The sequence below is a fragment of the Prionailurus bengalensis genome, chromosome A2 (assembly GCF_016509475.1).
Source record: "Prionailurus bengalensis isolate Pbe53 chromosome A2, Fcat_Pben_1.1_paternal_pri, whole genome shotgun sequence".
NCBI lineage: Eukaryota > Metazoa > Chordata > Mammalia > Carnivora > Felidae > Prionailurus > Prionailurus bengalensis.
The window spans coordinates 114,114,941-114,135,954 of record NC_057348.1 but is presented as its reverse complement, the minus strand read 5'-3'; the positions used below and the strand labels follow the sequence as shown (position 1 = coordinate 114,135,954).

The window sequence follows — 21,014 nt, the reverse complement described above, 5'->3', positions numbered from 1 at the left end:
GTCTGGAGCCTGCTTCAGATTCTGTGTCTCCCTCTCTCTCTCTGCCCTCCCCTGCTTGCTCACGCACGTGTTCTCGCTGTCTCTCAAAAATAAAAATTTTTTTAAAATGGAGATCATGAAACTAATTGCTCCTTTTTTGTTTGTTTTAATCTTGGGAGCCAAAAATTGTGTTGACCTATTTCTTGCTTTTATGTAACATGTAAGTGAAGATGGAAATGTGCCTAACATTTTTGGAGGAAATAATCTTCAACTGCAGCAGGAGATAATGTGGTTCCAGATGAAAAGCAATTCTTACCAATAACTAATTAAGCACGGCACGGGAATGTGTTGCTGGGGATTTTATAGTGCACCTCCTGCTCTGCAAAACTGGATAATGTAGAGCTACATTTTTTTTGTGAAGCGCTACATAGTAAATATTTTGGGCAGGAAAATGGCAGGAGACTGTATATAAACAAATGTGCACAGCTGTGTTCCAATAAAACTTTATGAAAAACAGGTGGCAGCTGGGTTTGGTCTGCGGGCTGTAGTTTCTGGATTCCTGATCCAGATTCCCACCTGATTCATAGTACAGACGAAAGCTGTGGAATAGGCCAGGTGACCTCAGGATGTCTTTTCTGGTGCTTTAGTTCTGAGGGTTTTGGTGTGTTTTGTATGAGTAACTGAGAAAGAAAAACTAGAAGACTAGGTTTTCGAAATTGCCCTTCCGCCAGAAGACTACATAATCACCCTTATTACTTTGTAGCTTTGAAAACTTCGTGTGTGAATTAACAAGAAACCTCTGAGAGACCGTTTTATTCCCAAAGAGGGAAACAAAGGTGGCTGCTCCAAGGTGTATTTCTTTCGCACATTTCTGACTTGCCAGTAACATAGTAAAAGAAAACTGAACATGTTTTCCTCTTGAAGACCCCACACAAAGTGACTTAATGGCATTGTTTTTCACTACAAAGAAATAATTGGTGTTCCAGTGTATTTTTAAGTTTTAAAACAAGCACATAAAGAATCCAGTCTATAGAAGTATACTCTGGAGGCTCCTGGGTGGCTCAATCACTTGAGCATCTGACTAAGGCTTAGGTCTTGATCTCACGGTTCTTGGGTTCATGGGGCTCTGTGGGGACAGCTCAGAGCCTGGATTTGCATCAGATTCTGTGTCCCCCTCTCTCTCTGCCCCTCTGCCGCTCGTGCTCACACTCTCTCTCCCTCAAAAGTAAACATTAATACACACACACACACACACACACTGTATATACTCTTGCTGCATAGTAAACCACTTAAAACAGAATTGAGAAGAGAAAGGAAGGTTGGTGGCAGTGGCATGGCAGAGGTGGCCATGGGTTTCATAGATTTGGAGGTGGTAATAGCACATTTAGCACTTGGCTTGAGATTCTGGAACATCAGGTACGGTGACCAGGGGAAGAGCCACCACTGGGTGGTCAGCCCCTGCCACACACTGTGGAAAGGACTTGATTTACAGAAGGGTTAAGTAAGTACTGGGGGTTGCAAGGCTGGTTGAGAAGAGATGGGAGACCTCTACAAATGGAGGCAGGAGGCAATGTATCTAGTGGCAGCTAAAGACAAGTGTTAGAAGGTTTGGGAAAGAGATTAGTCATGGGAGGCTCGGGGCTTACATGGGCTTCCTCCGGTATTTGTGTGGCTCACAGGAAGAGCAAGGTGTGGAAATGCAGAGAAATGCGGGGAGGAGAGGTCACGGCAAGGGCTTAGACACAAAAGTGAGAATGTGCACAGTTGGCAGAGTAAAAATCGAATGGTGGGCCTGGCTAGAGCAGAGGGTTTGTAGGGGAGAAGTGTGGCAGGGTGTCGTCGATGGTATCCACTGCTTGAACACTCAGGGAGAGTAAGATGTGGATTTTAAGTAAGTATTTAGTAAAGATAAGGTGATAAGCAAGATGTTTTAGGGAGATGAATCTGATTTGTGTGAAGGTGCTAGGGGTCCAAGTCGGCAGGGAGACAAGTAGGGTCATTCTGTTGTGCAGCCTGAGATAATCGGGGGTAAGGGCCATATAGCATTTAGCAAAGACATAGAAGCTTGATTTTAAAATAATATTGGATTGTTTTTTGAAACTTTATTTGTGGGAAGGAAGAAGGCCATTACTTTTTTTTTCTTAACTTTTCCTTTTGAAATGATTTCAGACTCAGAATTTCTACAAATAGTGTAAAGAGTTCTCTTATAACCTTCATCCAGCTTCCCCAAATGTTAACATTTTATGTAACCATAGTACTTTTGGCAAAACCAGCATTCCTAGTCAATCAACTCAAAATAGACCTCATTTTGGTCTCCAGTTGTCTAGCCATGGTCCTTATCCTAGTGCAAGATCACACGTGGCCTTTGGTTGTATTTCCTTTGGTCTCCTCCAACCTGGGAGAGTCCCTCAGTATTTCTTGGTCTTTGATAGTTTTGACAATTTTTGTGGAATTACAGTCGTAAATTGAAGAGTGTCCCTCAATTTGGAGTTGTTTTCACATTGAATTCAGGTGTGCAGTTTTACAAAAATGTCATAAAAATGCCTTCCTCGGTGTATCCTTTCAGCAGGCAAATGATGTCAATATGTCTCATGATAGGTGATAACTTTTATAAATTTGGGTCAGGTCTGCTATGCTCCTGAAAAGTTACTCTTTTTTTTGCTCCATACTCATTAGTGTCTTGTGAGAAGCCACTTTGACACTTTGCAGACAGCCTGTGTATCACACTTGTGTCCACTAATTTTGGCATCCACGGATTTCTTTCTTTTCTGCAACATTCAGTGCTGTGGTATTTGCCTAATGGTGATTTTGTTTTCCTCTTACTGAATTTAGCAATTGGAGTTATTCTGTAAGGAAGACTGTCCACACTCCCTCCACCCCTCTTGACTCAACATTTGTTTACTCAACCATTTATATCCATATGGACTCGTGGGTATTTATTCTGCGGGTTATGATGCAACACTTTGATTATTTTGCTGCTCCTGTTGTCTTGGTGGGAGTGTCTTCATGTTGGCTGCTGGGGAAAGGGTTCATCTTGGAGTCCAGATGTGACTCAGGGGGTTGATGTTAGTACACGAAGGGAATTCAGTAACAAGTGGAGATAAGTAAGCTTGCTAATTTAACTGTTCCAAAATCGTTAGGGACTTGATTCCTAAATTTTAAAGGCTTTTCTGTGATTGCATTAACCAAAGCTCACCGTGTTAGGTAGAACTATTCCCTTGCTTGTAAATGCAGCAAGAAGAAAGATTTTCCCAAGAACTGAATAAAAACCAAGTTGATGACACATTAGGGTTTGTTTCTGTTGCACCTATTGTGTATGTTTTCCCAGAAGCTGCTGGTTCTTGCTGGTTTATTTCCCTAGGCAGGCAAGATTTTGAAATATTTATAAGTATTCCTAGAACCCACTTTAATTTTCTCCTTCAGGTTTTAAGTGGGGCAAACATGTTTATATTAGAAGAGAGTCCTTTAATAATGGGAAGTAAAAATTAAGTGTAATGCTACAGATGCCATTTAAAGGGTATGCCTTTTCAGAAGGGGTGTAGGTCCTGCACTTTTCTGCAGCCACGAAGGTAGCTTGGCTCAGGGCTGTGTCTGAGATGGGGTATATATAACACACATAACACAAACGGGTACAAGGTGGTATTTCCAGAAACACTGGCTCTTTGTTTTTACATGAGCCAGACAGAGAAGCTCACCCAGAGATGCCTGTGCTGTTGGTCAAAAGACTTGTACTTCTACTCTGTTCTAAACTCAGCCGGGCCTGCGAGGGAGGTGATGTTTGAAGAGTGCTCCAAGTCTCATAGTTGAAGTGGATGGTGAGAGGTTCAAATCGCCAATTCTAGCCACTCATTTGCACAGTGGTTGCACAATAGAACCACCTGGGGAGCTTGGCAAAAACCACCCAGGTCCGGCTTCTAGAGGTTCTATCTAATTCTGTGGTCTGCGGTGGGACATGAACACCTGATTCATTTTTCTCTTTAGTTTCTCAGATGGCTCTGGTAGACATCCAGAGTTGAGAACCTTTGGATCTAGTGCTATGTGTGATTTCTAAATGCAGTGAGATGCACTCATTTGTCATGTGACTTTTGAATCATCACAGTCTACGTTATGAGAGACACCTATGGAGCAGTGACTACAGAGGGGTGTGGGCTGCAAACTTGGGTAAATTTCTTAACCTCTTTAAGAGTAGTTCTTTCATCTGCAAAATAGAATTAATAGTATCTACCTCATAGTTTTTCATGGATTAAGTGGTATGTTGCATGTAAAATACTTAGCACAATGTCTAGCATATGGTAGAAACTCAATTACTATTGAATAGCATGAAGCATATTATAGCAGAGTGGTGGCTTTGGAATCAGTCACTTTTGTTTCAGTCCTGACTCTAACTTTCCAGCTCTGGGACTTGAAGTAAATTTCTTAATTTCTCTGTCAGGCCTCTTTTCTGTGAAAAACGTGAATAGGTGGGTGCAGTTACTATTAAGGGAAAGAGCTCAAGACAAAGGAGGTGCTCAGTGTTTCCGTCACTTTTCCTTTCAGTCTGCTTTCTTAACACCTCACGGGGCCTTGTGGAATAATACCGTTTTGAAAACATTATTGACTGTGTTGAGAAGGTGCTATTACACATGGCCTTTGTGGCTATAAATGACTGGTGGGAGCACACCCCTTGGAGCCCTGAAGAAATGGTTGTGGACCTGACCCTTGACCAGAACTTGCAGAGGGATGGTGTTGGGCCCTCCCCATGCTTCCCTTTCAACAATTGGCTCGTGCCTCCAGCTTGCATAATGCCTAACTTGTGATGCTGTGTAATTCTCAAGCCCACATACTGGCTGGAGTTCTGTCCCTTTTACTTTGATTGGGCTTTGATTGACCTGGAATTGTTACCCTGAGCCTTAAAAAGGACCCACAGTCTTAGAACTCTACTGGACAGCCTGCTAAGTCACAGCTCTGGTTGTTTCAGTCACTAGTAGTCTCTTAACGTAGGGACCCTCCAGTAACTTAGGAAGCTTTTTGGTTTCCTAGGATTGTTAAGTAATGTAAGTGTGCTCATTCCACTTTGATGTCTTCGTCTTCTACTTGATCACCCAGAATAGGGAAAAGACAATGGTTGGAGGTGACAGAAACTTATGTCAGGAACTGAATTCTCAAGGCATTAATACATTTGATAGCTCTTAATCGTTCCTCTTTGAAATAGAGAGGTCGTGCTTCTGTGGGGATTGAAATGATTCACTCTTTCTCGTTTCTTTTCTCTCTCACCTTGGTCACCTAAGCACTTCACCTCAATCTAAGGAGAGTTTTAAGGCATATCATTTAAGAGATGATTAAAAAAAAATGTGCTGTAAGTCTATCATACACTATAGTAAGATATTTTCACTGACTCTGGAATGAGTTCTGTCCTTGGTTCAGACTCAGCATTTTGGGCCATTATACTTTAACTTTAGTGAACACCTAACTTGAAAAAAAATGAAAGTAATACATGATAGCTAACCAATTACCCTTTTGAGTTATGCCATTATTTTTTTAGTAGAAGTTCATTTGTGAATATTAAAGGGTTGCAGTTTTCTAATACATGTTTAAAATATGAAAAGTATCTGCCTTGAATCATTTAGGGAATCATTTTCCATGGTTCACTAAAGTGGGAAGGAGAAGAAATAAATTTCAATTAAAATCTAATTTTATTTATTTATTATTTATTTGTTTATTTATTTATTTAGAGAGCATGTGCACTCAAGCAGGGGAGAGGGAGGGAGGGAGGGAGGGAGGGAGGAGAGAGAGAGAGAGAGAGAGAGAGAGAGAGAGAGAGAGAGAGAGAGAGAGAGAGAATCTTAAGCAGGCTCCACGACCAGTGCAGAGCCCAAAGTGGGGCTCAGTGTGACAATGGTGAGATCATGACATGACCCTAACTCAAGAGTCAGATGCTTAACTGACTGAGCCACCCACGTGCCCCAAGAGAGGGCCATTTAAAAGAGGATCCTCTGTATCAATGGGACCATCCATCCAAGATTATAGAGTAAGTTGATGAGGAAATCAGGATCAAGGAAAAGAATTTATGGGTTTAAAGTATTATTTAGGTATTATGTGTTCTGGTAAGTGAATTTCTAGATCAGGAATCATATCATGTACATGTGTATGTTTGTGGAAGCTCCCACAATGCCTGGCAAGGAGCTCAGTAGGTACTTTGTAAATGAGAAATGAATGGAAGTTAGTTGCCACAGGAAGGGTCCGATAAAGCCCTGGAACTCCGAGAGGAGAAATAAAACCAAGGGATTCAAAGATGGAATGAAAACAGCTGATGGTATATTAGGCAAAGAATATCGAAATGGAGAGGGGTGCAGTTTTAAGGGTGTTCTTGTGACAGATACTCTCTCAGGTAGATGTTGGAGAGCAATCCACTAGGTGATTTAGAGCAGTGATGCTCAGATTCCTAGAAGTTGCCCCCACCATTCCTCTGATAAAATTACATCATTTCCCAATACCTCTTAAAAACAAAGTGATGGAGGGGTACCTGGGTGGCTCAGTTGGTTAAGCATCCAACTTCAGCTCAGGTCATGATCTCATGGTCCCTGTGTTCGAGCCCTGTGTCATGTTCTATGTCTGTCTCTGCCCCTACCCTGCTCATGCTCTGCCTCTCTCTCTCTCTCTCTCTCGAAAATAAATAAGCATTAAAAAAAATTTTTTTTAATGAGGTAATGGATAGACTATTCCATGTTTTTTTTTTTTTTCTATAGGTCTTTGACACTTGTTATTTTGGGTCAATACCAGCAACTGACAAAAAGCGGTCTCTGAAGTACAGAGTTATGGTAGTTGTTTTAAGTTGAACACCTCAGAACTTTAGAGTGTTATGAGGAGCTCTGTGGTTTCCTGGAGCCCAGCTGAGTTTGAGAACAGCTTTCTCAGAGCTTTAATGAAACAAAGCCCTCCTGGGACCAGTTTAGAGAGTGCTTCATAGGAGTTGCTGACAACAAATGTAGGTATTGTGTTCTGGAAAAGGCAGTTCTTGTTAAGTTGCTCTTGTCGATTCCCTGTGGACTAGTAGCTTATCTGTTACTGTTATCTAGTCAGCATGGAAGAATCTCCTGGCTTTATTTACTCACCTTACCAATCTTTTGAAACCAGCCATCCACAGGGAAGTTTCTGTGAAGTAGGATTGTGTGAGTGTAACACTAGTGTTGAGACGCCAGATTTAGGTTGGCAGCTGAAAGAAAGGAAGTGGTTTGCTTTCTCCTCTGAATGTGTCCCTACCTAGCTCTTGAGAACCTGTTTCTACCTAAAAGCTTTCTTTCTTTCTTTCTTTCTTTCTTTTTTTAAAAACTAAATCATGTGAAGTAGTTGCTTTTCTGAGCTGATTCAGGCAGGCAATTAGATGAGTAACAAAGACTGTCAGTCCTGGCCTGCCAGATTGATTTTTAAAAGTCTGTTTAAGGGGGAAAAGAAAAAATCACTTATGATGATTCATCTTGAAATGATAAAGCTAGTGCATATGCAAATTTTAAATTGTTTGGTATTTCAATAAGTGAATATATTACGTAGGCCCAGACGACAGAAGGCCTGAGAAGGGCTGATTTGGAGCGTGTATAGACGACACCAGAAGGGGTGGGTGGATGTTTTATTTTAAGACCTGGGGATTAAAAATGGCCTATCTACCTTTGTGAATTTCCTTTCCTTTGAAGCCGCAGCAAATCTTTAGCAGAATATACCGATTGGCATTTCTGAATAGAGTCTATATATTCATTTCAGTTTAATTAAGATAAGTAATATGGGAGGCATGTGCAGTGGGGAAGATGCAGAATGGGAATTCTGTCTTAGGTTAAGGTTTGGATGCTGGAAAACCATGACTGGCAGGGAATGTTTTGTAATTTAGCAAATGATCCTGAGAACTGGAGGCGGCAGACTAAAGACTATGGGATCTGAAAAGGCAGCAAGCCTTGGAATAGAGGTGTAAAGAGCTTTTAAACATAGGTTGGGAGCTCAGTAAATGTTAGTTGCTCTGTTCTTTTTCTCCTACCACAATGGGAAATGATAATAGTTTTCTATTGTGCTGAAGCATATGTGGGTGATGGTGCGGCTTACTGGATTGTTAGGTAGGGAAAATTAGCTCCCACAATTCAAATCATTCAGCAGATACTTAATGGATAGATGTAAATATCTCGAAAGAAATGATTTATTTGTGTGCAAGGTTGTGTGCTAGTGCTGTGAAAGCAAAGCCCTATAAACTGCCAGCACTCCCTCAAGGAGCTTAAGGATGAGTTAGGCAAATGCACACAGAGAATGACAGCCAACAGCCCAGAGCATCCGGGAGCTGCCACATGACTAGTAGAGAGAAGCAGAGCTGTGAAGAGGGACAAACCCCAGTGGACTGGGACAGGGGGAGGCGCTTCATCCAGGAGGTGACTGCATGAAACCTGGACTTCAGAGTCAGGTGGGGAAAAAAAGGGCACTGGGTGGCTAAGTTGGTTGAGTGTCCACCTCTTGATTTCAGCTTAGGTCATGATCTCATGGTTCATGAGATCACATTGGGCTCTGCACTGACAGCGCTGAGTGTGCTGGCAATTCTGTCTGTTTGTCTCTGCCCCTCTCCCATTTGCTTTCTATCTCTCTCTCTCAAAATAAATAAGTAAACATTAAAAAAAAAGACTAAGTCCAGTGGGATCCAGGGAAGTGTCAAGAAGGTGGAGGACTCTGTAATGTGGAGAATGGTGTGAGCCCAGGCAAGTAGGAATGGGGGCCTCTCCTGATGAGTGGGTCTTGTCATGGAGGGAGGTGGAAGGAGAATCCTGGAAACCTGTTGGAGTCAGACTGTGCTGGTTTGGATTAACTCATATAAGCAGTTAGAGATGCACTGTAAGTCAAGGGGGCAACTTCGGGGCACTTGTTGAGTTGAGGTTTGCAGGATGGCCTGCGGGGGCATGACCAGAAGGCAGGGAGACCCACGGAGAAGCTGGCAGCAGTTCAGATGTATAGTGGTGAACGTCTGAGTGAGTGGGTGAAAGAGGAAATGAAAAGGAAAGGAGAAACAGAATCAATATCACATGGAGATTAAATGACAAGTATGAAAACATCCCAGTCTTTTTAATGTGCTTCTTAAAGTTAGATGAGATGCTATTCAAATGGAATAATCTGTCCCATTTGAATGAATGCTGACCAGATGGTTACACTGAATGAGAATAAAGACGTTAATCCTCTATGGCCTATGACTTGAGATTTAAACACGTTTTTTGGCTTGGACAACTGCTGGGCCTGCCATGTTGCAGACATAGTCTCTTACAGTACAAAGATTTGTTTGGTTCTAATTGTTTTTCCTCTTCTTTCTTTCAAAATAGACTCTATCGAGAAGAATTTCCAATCCATACCTTGAGCACACTCCTTCCCAGGTATGATTCTTTTCTCTTACTGCATTTTCTGAAACGATGATTTATAAATCCTGGTGTAGACTCTTCTAGGTACAGCCCTTGGCTTTGCTCCTGGGCAGGCCGTCTCCCTTACCTGCGGATGACACAACTGAAGGTGTTTGAGATGCTCTGATAATTGTGGCATGGTGCAAGATGTTCACCAGATAGGAAAAAAGTATTTTCCCATCTTCCAAGTCCTTACATAAATGCAGAGTTAATACATAATATATATTTTTCTTTTTCTTTTTTTTTTTTTTTGTAATTTTTTTTTTCAACGTTTATTTATTTTTGGGACAGAGAGAGCCAGAGCATGAACGGGGGAGGGGCAGAGAGAGAGGGAGACACAGAATCGGAAACAGGCTCCAGGCTCTGAGCCATCAGCCCAGAGCCCGACGCGGGGCTTGAACTAGCGGACCGTGAGATCGTGACCTGGCTGAAGTCGGACGTTTAACCGACTGCGCCACCCAGGCGGCCCGTAATATATATTTTTCGATTTGTTGTGTTGATATCCGCTATTTTAAAAATACCGTGTCTATTTTACACTAAAACCTTTGTGTAAAAGGGGATTATCTTTATAGTTACCTAATAATATAATATCTCTGTATGCTCATTGGAAAAAGATGGGGAAGACTTCATTGTGTTACATTTAAAAATCGGTTGGCAGAGGTTTTTTTTGTTTTGTTTTTTGTTTTAAAAAAATTTTTCTTTTTTTAATGTTTATTTATTTTTGGCAGAGAGAGAGAGACAGAGCATGAGCAGGGGAGGGGCAGAGAGAGAGGGAGACACAGAATCCGAAGCAGGCTCCAGGCTCTGAGCTGTCAGCACAGAGCCCCAATGCGGGGCTCGAACTCACAGACCGCAAGACCATGACCTGAGCCGAAGTCGGACACTCAACCGACTGAGCCACCTAGGCGCCCCTGTTTTTTGTTTTTTAAGAGTAACAAGAGACTTGTGATCATTGTGAGGTCTCAAACTTTTGGGCCTTGTTCACTACTATATCTCCAGCTTCTAGAATGGGGCCTGGTAGCTGCTCATCAAATGTTTTTTGAATGACTGAGTGAATGAATACTGGTATCTTGTCAGGACCCATCAAGTGTCAGATGACTTGTACCTCTTTTAGGGAAGTACTGTCTGTCATCTGACTTGGTGTAGAGTTTTCATGTGTTTTTTTTTTTTTTTTTTTTTAAATTTTTTTCAACGTTTATTTATTTTTGGGACAGAGAGAGACAGAGCATGAACGGGGGAGGGGCAGAGAGAGAGGGAGACACAGAATGGGAAACAGGCTCCAGGCTCTGAGCCATCAGCCCAGAGCCTGACGCGGGGCTCGAACTCCCGGACCGCGAGATCGTGACCTGGCTGAAGTCGGACGCTTAACCGACTGCGCCACCCAGGCGCCCCTTGTTTGTTTTTTAATATACAGTTTTAACATGTTAAAAATAAATAACTTCCTGCCATTCTCACTTTGTTATCAGGCTGTATTTGGGAGGTGATAATAGGAATACTAGAGAAGCATAAGATGGGGTTGAAGTGTTCCCTGTCAAGACATAGTCAATATATTATCCATCGGTTTGCTTCAAGAGAAGATATAAAATATTTTATAGATGCACAATTGTGTAGGTGCAGAAAGAGTTCACCAAGAAACAAGTAAACACCTGTAAGCACGCATCCCCAGTGTACATTGATTTTCAAGAACCTTTACTTATGAAGACTGTTCATTTTTACTTTGCTTCTTTTGTGAGGTAGCATTGTACTATGCAGGAAGGTGCCAATTACAGAGAAAGAAGGTAGGTATATAAAGTAGGACGTAGAGCTCTCTAGATCTAAGGAATAGCCTCCTTCAACCTCCCAGAATCGGAAATACATGCGGATGTGTTAGGAGATTCAAAAGGAAGTTAAATAAAATTTTCATCAGCTAGGTGGAATCATGAAGTAGGTGAAACCAGAATGCTTGGAATTAACTATGAGCTCTGCAGCTGAGTGAAGCTTAAAAGCAAAGCAGACCGTAGCCCTATCGCATTGTGTCACAGTGTGAGATGTTCACCAGATAGGAAAAAATTACTATCCTCTCTTCCAAGACTTTTACATGAATGCATTATCAATATGGCAGAGTCATATGTTATAAATACTCTTCCATTTGCTGTATTAATAGAAACAGTGTTTTTTAAAAAAAATTGATAATTTGCTCTGGAAACTTCATATAAAAGATGATTCATGGCTAAAGCAGTTTAGCATTTGGAAAATAGTTATTGTAGCTTTAATAGCACAAGTGGACCAATTGCAAAAATAAAATAGGCAGTTGTTTGTAGCTACGTAGGCTAAAATGTTTTAAACTTAGGGAGGTGGTCATGATTTTCTTTCATGTATAGTATGCTGTTGGCAGCTCACAAATTATATTATTCTGAATCTACAGAGAATATTTGTCCTTTTCCATTTTAGATTTATGGAGAGAATTCTTCTTGTGCGGGAAGAGCATTGAGGAATATTATTATTGTTCAGGCTGCTGACCTGATAAAAGACAGAGTGAACCTCAAGGGATTTTACAGGTAACACAGTTTTCTAACACCTTGTCAGAAATTCTCCTTAAGGAGAAAAAAAACAAAAACAAAAAACCCAAAAATGTGATAAAATGATAAAGTTGATCACAGAGAGATGGGCTATATCAGTACTGGGAGGGTTTGTTTGAAGTGTCTGTTTGGGGTACTGGTGGTGGTTTTTCTTTTAGTTAAATTCAGCTGAGTATTTGCTAACAGGAGACTCCTGGTTCTGAAGTTAGGGTGTGGAATCTCCAGCAGCAGGTGTGGATGAGTTCCTCAGAGACTCTCTGCTCTGCTTCCTCTGAAATGTGATGTTTTATAAGATTTTTATTGGGCATGTGCTATAATGCGACTTCAGTAAATATAGGTCCCCTCTTTAGGAATCTTACCAAGGCTTTTTGAGGACTTGTTGGGGGCCCATGGGAGAGGGGAACTTGTGCTCTAAGTTGCCAGGTGAGGATGAGCCCCTCCTCAGGCCCTGCAAGGAGGGGGAAGGGCAGGTCCAAAGAGCTGGCATTTCTCTGCCTTGGCTTGTGAATAAGGGGGTGGGGGTATGAGAGTAAATGGATGGGCTAATGGTCAGTTTTAAAGCAGCTGGACTAAAAATGGTCACTTAGTAAGTTTAGAACACGTTTTCATTCATGGAGCCATTTGAAGAAAAAACAAAAGTAAATTGTCAGCTTTTTATTTTGTCAAGTAAACGTATTAAGCCATATCAAACAATACCAAATTAAAATGATAAAAATTGAACAAAAAGAGAAAACTATGGCATTTATTACCATTATTTTTTCTTACTGAAAAGATTGCAATATATCACAAAGAACAGGAAGAGTACTCATAAAAAATGTTACCAAAAAAAAGGAGGAAAGATCCTCAGAATAAAGGATATTTCTTTAAGTTAACTCAGCTTTATCACAAATTCATTGTAATATTCCTGTTTCTTCCATTTGTCACAGTTGAGAAAAATTTCATCATGGCATGGGTTTGGGGGATAGTGATTCTCAACCTGTTTGAGTAAGAAGACTCCCATTTTATTGAGACATGACTGAAAATGCACAATTCTTAAGGGTACAGCTTGAGAATTGTTAATTATTATATACACCTATGTAACTATTATCCACACCTTAGATAGTTCCTTCATGTTCTTTTCTAGTCACTAACTATCCCATGCTACCAACTTCTTTCTAATCAGACACTTGGCAGAAACTGTTTTCTGAGGCACCATTGAGCAAGGGTAGGAGGGAGGGTGGGAAAACTATAATGAATTATTACTTTAAAATCCCATATTTAATTAACCACATTAGTATATACATAGGTCTTGAAAAACATGACCCACGTTAGACATGATGTGTTCTGTTGACAAAACATGTTGTGTATATGGACTCATGAACCTCTTGAAAAAAGCTTCCCCTCCCCCCTATAAGGAAGTCATAGTCCAAGGTCTGAGAACCTTTCGTTGAGAGCCCAGGCCAAGTAGACAACAACAGGGGGGAAGAGAGGCTGCAGTCATGGCTAGACTACTTCACATAGAGCCTTTGTAGTTTTTTTTTTTTAACAGATATGATATCAATTTGAAATCCATCTGATTTTTTTTTTTCATTTTTTAAAAACTAAAACAGGGTGGATAAGTCTTTGGTCTAGTCTTAAGCAGGCTCCTAGGATTCATTTTACCTACCACAGAAGGCTATGTGTAAGATCTGTCATTGTCCTCAGTTTCTTTATGTGGTCTCCATGGATATAGAAGGGAAAAAAGCATTGGGAGATATACATTAATAAGGTTCATGGAAAAGAACCATCCATGTCACTTAGAACATATTTAGGGTTCAGTGGGAGTAGAAAGGGGAGAGAGCATGTGCTGTGCTATTTCAGATTCCCAGTGGTTGGGCCAGAACTTCTTATTTTTAATTAACAAAGGATTTAATTAGTGCTTTGGGTTTAAAGATAAAGTGCTAATATGGTTGCCTAGGATGAGTCCTTTTCATTTGGTAGTAAATCAGGGTAAGGTGTTCCCCATGTACTACATGAGAATTACTTTCAAAATGTTGAGATGTTTTCTATTGCTTTTGCACTCGAAGAAAAATCATATTGGTTTCTGAGACTTCAAATAGGTCTCTAAATACCATCACCCCATTTACATTTGAGATTAGGGTCCTGTCTGCAGTACCGTGAATTAATTGCTAAAAATGCAACTGGAGGCAGAAGGAGACCAAGAGAAATCAAATTTTCAGCTCCAGAAATGGGTCAAATTAAAGTTTTGTTGCAACAGCCACACTGGCCTTATAGCTAATCACCTCCATATGGAATGTTCCCACCTAGTGTTGCAACTGTAGTTAGATCTACATGTACCCACAACGGTTTCTGGATTCAGTACAAGACTGGAGTAAGAACTGCTGTGGGTGTTGAGATTGCTGCCTTCCATGCATACCTTTTTTTTCCTCGCTGCTCTCCCCTAAGTCCTCTAGGTTTGGGTATGGGAGCTGGATTGTTGCAGACCTGGCCAGCAAGTCAGGGGAGTGGGAGTTCAATGCAGGGGCACCTCACCTCATTTTGTTTGCTTTGGTGATGTTAATAGTGTTTATCCCTATCCCTTATGGTGTGTTCCCTGGTGTAGATGGATTAATGAAGGATATTTGAAACATAATTTGATAAAGTTGGGGGTAGAGAAGAAAGGGATCATGGGCAACTGAAACCATAGCTTGCTGGCTGGGGGTTGGGGGAGCTCTTATTAATTAGCATTGTCATGGCAATATCCTGTTTGGGAATATAGACTCAGCCCCGCTGCCCAAGACAGTGAGCCCTTCCCATGGAGAAGGTAGAGCTGGGGAACTGGGGCTCCCAGCATCACCTGGGCCCCATCCAGCCATACTGCATCAGAATCTACACATTAACCAAATCCCCCATGTGCTTCTAAACACACTTTTGAGAAGCCCCAGTCTAAGAAACTTCTTCCCCATCATCTGCGAGCAAGCAAACGTATTCACCCACCTAGTCACCTTTTGCAAGTTGCCTCTTTAGTTTGTTAGTAAATGTTTGGTTGTGTCCTATTCCAGGTGAGAACAGACTGAGGACTGGATTGTTCTGAGAAAAGGATTACAATAATACAGTGTTTAAATCCCTGGGATAAAAGTACTTTACAAGCCCAAAGATGCTGGCTAATTGACAGAGGCGTTGAGGAATTAATTAACACTTTGAGCCTTTAACATAAAAGGTGTCTTATAGAATTAGAAGTTAATATTGACTGTTTTGTCTAATTGCCTAGTTTATTGCAATCTGTTTTCTCTTTTTTCAGAAAACATCCATTTATTTGACAGTTAATCTTTCTAATGTCTTAAAGCTAACCTGCAAGTGAACATGACTGGTGTTGCCCTAATCACCTTAGAGTACCTTTCAAATAGTGGCACTTTACCAAAAAAAAAGTTAGACTTACCCAAGCTGGGATATTTGTTGAAATATCTTAGCAGAGGGGCTCAGTTGGTAGAGCTTGTGACTTGATATTTGGGGTTATGAGTTCAAGCCCCACATTGTGCATAAAAAAACTCAAAACCCCAAAACCAAATATCTCAGTAAGAAAAGCTTATTTTTCCTTCACACCTGAAAATACGACATCTCATGGCAATACGTTTCTGTTTTAGGAATAAAATATTGACATGTTTTGGTTCTTAAATACCAAACATTGAATAAAGATAACCATTTACATGATACATTTTTTTAAAAGAAACATCTTGGTGACTTTTTTTTAAGGGAGAATAATTTTCAGTGAGATTTTTGCAAATGACGAACCATATTTCAGGAACTTGTCTTCTTGTGGTTTTTCATTTGAGGCTTATAAAGATGGAAAAGTGGCATGAAAATACTGCTTGTAGTGCCCAGATTGGGGCATTCTTCAAATGCAGTTGTGGATCTTAAAACAGATTGTAGAGGATATTTTTGCATATGTGGTGAGTGGAATCCATCACGCACAGCTGGGTTTATGGGTTTGTGATCTAGGCTGCATGGCCATATCCCTTAGACTATATTGAAAAGATTAATGGTCATATTTATTGTTCTTGGAGACAAATTTGAGGATTTAATCTGTAGAGTAGCAAACAAAACTCTTTAGCACTCTCTATGGTCCCAACTTTGAGTAATCTTGGAATTAATTGGTTCTCAAAAAGACTAGATAAGAATCTATAAAGAGTTGAACAAAAGTTGATCGCCATCACTTTTTGAGGTACTTGTTTTACCAAGGCAGAAGCATTATCTTTATATAAAGGAATCCTAAATTTATTCCTTCATTTATTCAAACGTGTATTGAGAGCTTATCTGTGTATCTGAACTGTTGTAATTGTTGGGGTCTAACGGTGAGGTATATACATAGTTGCTGATATCTTGAAAATGATTCTGAAGTGAGGAAAGCAGATAGTATTCATTTGGAAAGATGTACAATTACTAAACGTTGGGTGATTGAAGCAAGAGTATAAGAGGATATGATTCCAAGTGTTCCTGAGGAAGTGATATTTCAGCTGAAATTGGAAAGATGAATAAGAGGTGCCGATTCATTATTATTGAGTTGCTTGTTTAAAAAAGCTTATGAAACGGATGATATTAAATATCAATTATTTGGCAAATGAGTTGCAACAATGTCTTAACCATGAATGGCTTCCCTTTTGTTCAGGAGGAGCTGTGTTGGGTCAGAGCTGGTAGACTGGCTTCTAGAACACTGTCCCTTTGTCCAGTGCAGATCTATGGCCATAGGGGTCTGGCAGCTCCTACTGGATATGGGAATTATGTTATCAGGTTAGTATCATATGTTTTGAAAGCACAGAGCATTATTTTATTAAGCTACCAGAACAAAATTTACTTGAATTTTCTAGAGGATGTTACAATCGGGATGGAAATTGCTTTTGCAGGTAAATGTTTGCATTCTCTCATATTTTGTAAATAAAAGTGGCCAGTCATCTTTTGATGGTTATTTTGTACATCTTTTATAAAAATAATTAGGTACTTGCTGATTCACAGACTACTACCTGTATGAGTTTTTCCCTTACCTTCTCCTCTACCCAAAAGGCTCCTAACAGATTTTTTTGTTTTGTTTTTTAAATTTTAAATGTTTATTTATTCTTGAAAGAGAGAGAGAGAGAGAGAGAGAGAGAGAGAGAGAGAGAGAGCGAGCAGGGGAGGGACAGAGAGAGAGGGAGACACAGAATCTGAAGCAGGCTCCAGGCTCTGAGGTGTCAGCACAGAGCACGAACCACAACATCATAACGTGAGCCAAAGTCAGACACCTAACCGACTGAGCCACCCCAGTGCCCCTCAGTTGTTATTTTTTTTTTTTAATCAGAGACATCTTTAGTTGCTCTAAATGTGTGATTTGTCTAGGTGTACTTAGAATAATTATCAGAAACTGATTTTATGAGTGGAATGTGTATGCCATTTAATTGACTAATCATGAACAATTAGAGATATGACCTATGAAAATTAGCTGTTTAAAAAGAGCACAAAATTGATGTTAACTAGCAACTAAAATAGATGGCAGATATCTCTTTTCCTAATTGAGCCCTGGGAATTGAAGAATTAGAAGTCAAGCAATCCAGATTCTTTATTTGGCTCTATCATGAAGGTTCTAGTTAGTCACTAGGAAGCCCCTTTTTCCCTCTAAGTAATAAATCTTGAGGGTCAGAGAACATAGTAAGGTTGATAAAGGCATACCCCACGTGCCAGCGTGCAAGAGGAGTACAGATGGGGATGTGGGTGTAATTTCAAGGCATTATTAACACCTAGCACCTGATACTCTCACATTGAAAATCAGTGACTATCTTTGAAGAATGTTACCTGCTTGCTTGTGAGGTTCATGTTAGTGGTGAGCAAAAAAAATTACGTGTTAATGTATTTTTGGATCAGTCCTTGATTTCTTTTAAAACAACCTTGGTAGCATTGATATTTTTTGCTAGATAATTCTTAGTTGTAGGGGCCTGTCTTGTACATACAGGATGTTTAGCACCAGATGCCAGTAGCACCCTCTAGTAATGACAACCAAATACGTCTCCAGACATTGCCAAGTGTCCCTTGGGGGCACAGTCATTACCCGCCCCCCCCCCAACCCAATTGAGAACCACTGGTTTGAAACTTGTCATAGTGTTACACTTGTATATCACTAACGTAATTAAACGTATTAGTTTGCCTTGGGACATATAAAAAAATTCTTTTTTGAATTGCTACTGATTTCACCTGTCTCTGAAGCACATAAGTCATAAAATACATGTGAAGATACTGGCTAAGGCCTCAAGTAATAAAAATTGGGTTGGTCAGTAAGTCCCCTGTAATTCAGTGGGATTGTAAACATGAATGGACTTAGAATATATAATTATAGTCCTTCCCCTGGGTTCTCATAATAATTAGTAGGGCTTTCAATTTATTATTTGGTTTATGACTCTCTTAATAATATACTTTGAGAAACGGACCCACCCCTTTTTTTGTTTCCAACAGTGGACCAGAATTTATACTTTCAAGATACCTATGTTTTCTACCAGTTTTCATCTGATGAATGTAGCTATTTGTACTGTGAATTTGAAAGAGAAGAAGAATGGCAGAATGGTGTCAAACTTTTACTGCAACTTGTGCCTCTCATTCCTGCCAAAGCTGGCATCTGTGAGCTGTAAGTAGATGTTCTTTTTTGTTCCATTATAAAATTATACTCATTCAGAGAATGTTTAGTGTCTCTAGGGACCGTGCCCTGCTCTTGAAGACCACTATCTCCTTGAGGAGATAGTTGTCCCATTCCCATTTCTCAGATGCAAGTTCAGAAAGGTAAAAGAGGGGCGCCTGAGTGGCTCAGTCGGTTAAGCGTCTGACTTCGAAGGTCATGATCTCACGGTTCGTGAGTTCAAGCCCCGCGTCGGGCTCTGGGCTGACAGCTCGGAGCCTGGAGCCTGCTTCGAATTCTGTGTCTCCCTCTGTCTCTGCCCCTCCACTGCTTGCACTATGTCTCTCACATTGTCTCAAAAATAAACAAACATTTTTAAAAAATTAAAAAAAAGAAAGGTAAAAGAAATTGCTGGCAATTAAATCCAGCTAATAAATGACTGAACTGGTATTCAAATCCCAGAAGTTCATGCCTCACCAGCTGTACCACGAGCCGCTTCTGATTTAATCATCACCATATGAGTAGTGATCTAGATTAGGAATAAATACGATTTGGCTTAGATTGGACTAAAATAATAACTGACATATAATCCACTCTTCAAGTCGTGACTTTCCTAAGAAAGAGCTCAAAAACCTTTCTGAAAATAATCAAGAAGCAACATTTGGCAAATAAAACACGTGAATCACTATCACATGGAGATATTGAATCACTATATGATTAAAATGAATTAAAACTCATTAGAGAAGGCTTAGGAACAGGTCTTGAGTCCTGATATGGTGCTGTGTGACATGTCTTTGTTTCTCCACAGCATTCATGATATGCCTATTTCAGAATAATGTATTTCAGATTAAAATTTGCCATCAATAACTTTTACGTATTCAGTTTTCAAAATGTGTTCCCATACTTACAGTTGACTGTCTCCCGTCTTAAGATGGCAGGGCGAGAGGTATTACTCTCATCTCATGGGTAGGAAGAGTAGGTTCAAAGAGAAACAATCATCACAAAGATGAGTTGCTCTTGTTAAAAAAACAAAGACACTTAATACTGAACAGTTAATCCAGGCTTTTAGAAAAGAAATAAGTGTTAGAATATTAATGAGACACTGTGCTAATAGGTTGATATTAGAAACACATTTTATGTTAGGAACCATGCTAACTGCTTTATATTATTTCATCTTCAGATGAATTCTAGAACACCGTTCTTATTATCGCTATTTTGTAAGTGAGGAAATTGAGGCACAGAGGTCAGGTCACCTGTCTAAGGTCACACAAGTGGTGAGTTGAGTGTTAGGGTTTGAATCCATGTCTGTCTAGCTATAACACCCATGCTTTGTAACACTTGCTCGAGTGTGTTCCAGGAGTTAGGGGGCCATTCTACCTCCCTCTTCTAAGACATTGTAAACAGAAACTATAAAAATGTTAGACTGACTTGGGAATGATTGTGAATTTACCACCACCACTGTATAGAGGACCTTGGAATGGTGAAGCAAAATTCAAACGTAATTCTTCCCTGAGTTTTCTAAGTACGGAAAATGTTCCTTAACCATGATATGCTTTCAATGGAGGTAGAATTTCCTGAGCAAAGTCAAAGAACATTTTAATAAACTTTAACAAGCTTTCCAAGAGGGAGTGCTGTGCTTTTGAAGCTAGAAATGTCTGTGACATGCTTGGACTCTGTGGGACTGGCATTCTCCAGCAGCTCTTCTTAAGTACTTCCCATCCTGAACCCAACATGGAAGTGTGTGCAATCTCATGGGCATGCATAGGTTAACAGGGGCATAAGGGCAGCTGAAATAAACTTGCAAGCATTCCTCCTGATTCAACTCTAACACTTTCTTCCCGACTTAGCAAGCAGACCGGAGATGACCTTGTTATGGGGAAAGCCTGAGTCTACTCTAGTTCTAAAAATTATTTTCAAAATTTTCCTAATATTAATTCCAGATTACTTGCAGTTTTTTTTTCACCCCAGTCCCTGAACACAAATGCCTCTGGAGTTGAGAATCGCCGGAGCATGTCTTGTTTATCAGCAGATATTTTTTTGTTGGTGGTGATGTGAACATGTGCATTAGGAGTGGCAATTCCTCTGGGGAAATTGTCATTGGGGAGCTATGGATCCATCTGTCCCATATTGTAAGTACTAACTATTAAAAGATAAAATTAATGAACCACTGCAAGTCTATTCTGGAGGGAGATACATATGTATGTGTATGTATGTGTATATGTATATGTGTGTGTGTGTGTGTGTGTGTGTATATATATATGTAATGTGTGTGTGTGTGTACCATTTTTTCTATACTAGAATTCTAAGCCTACCTCTCAGGGTAAAATTTTTGGCCATATGTTGGAAAGGCTAGGTTTAGGTTATCCAGACTTGAAAAAAATTCTGGTCAGGGAAAAGGTGCCCAAGGACAATGTCTTCTTCAAGCTGTAATGGCACAGCCTTCATGTGGCTCGATGCATGTGACCCCACGGTAACTTATGCTCTCATCTGGTG

At 40.2% G+C, this 21,014-nt stretch overlaps 1 protein-coding gene across 1 annotated transcript in view; it reads left to right on the top strand.

Moving 5' to 3' along the window:
* RAPGEF5 (Rap guanine nucleotide exchange factor 5) overlaps positions 1–21,014 on the top strand; it is a 226,888-nt gene that overhangs the window by 28,945 nt on the left and 176,929 nt on the right. The window contains exons 2-5 of the mRNA XM_043589070.1: positions 9,297–9,347; positions 11,802–11,908; positions 16,554–16,675; positions 18,365–18,533. Coding sequence (XP_043445005.1) covers positions 9,297–9,347; positions 11,802–11,908; positions 16,554–16,675; positions 18,365–18,533 — 449 coding nt within the window. The remainder of the gene's footprint in view (positions 1–9,296; positions 9,348–11,801; positions 11,909–16,553; positions 16,676–18,364; positions 18,534–21,014) is intronic.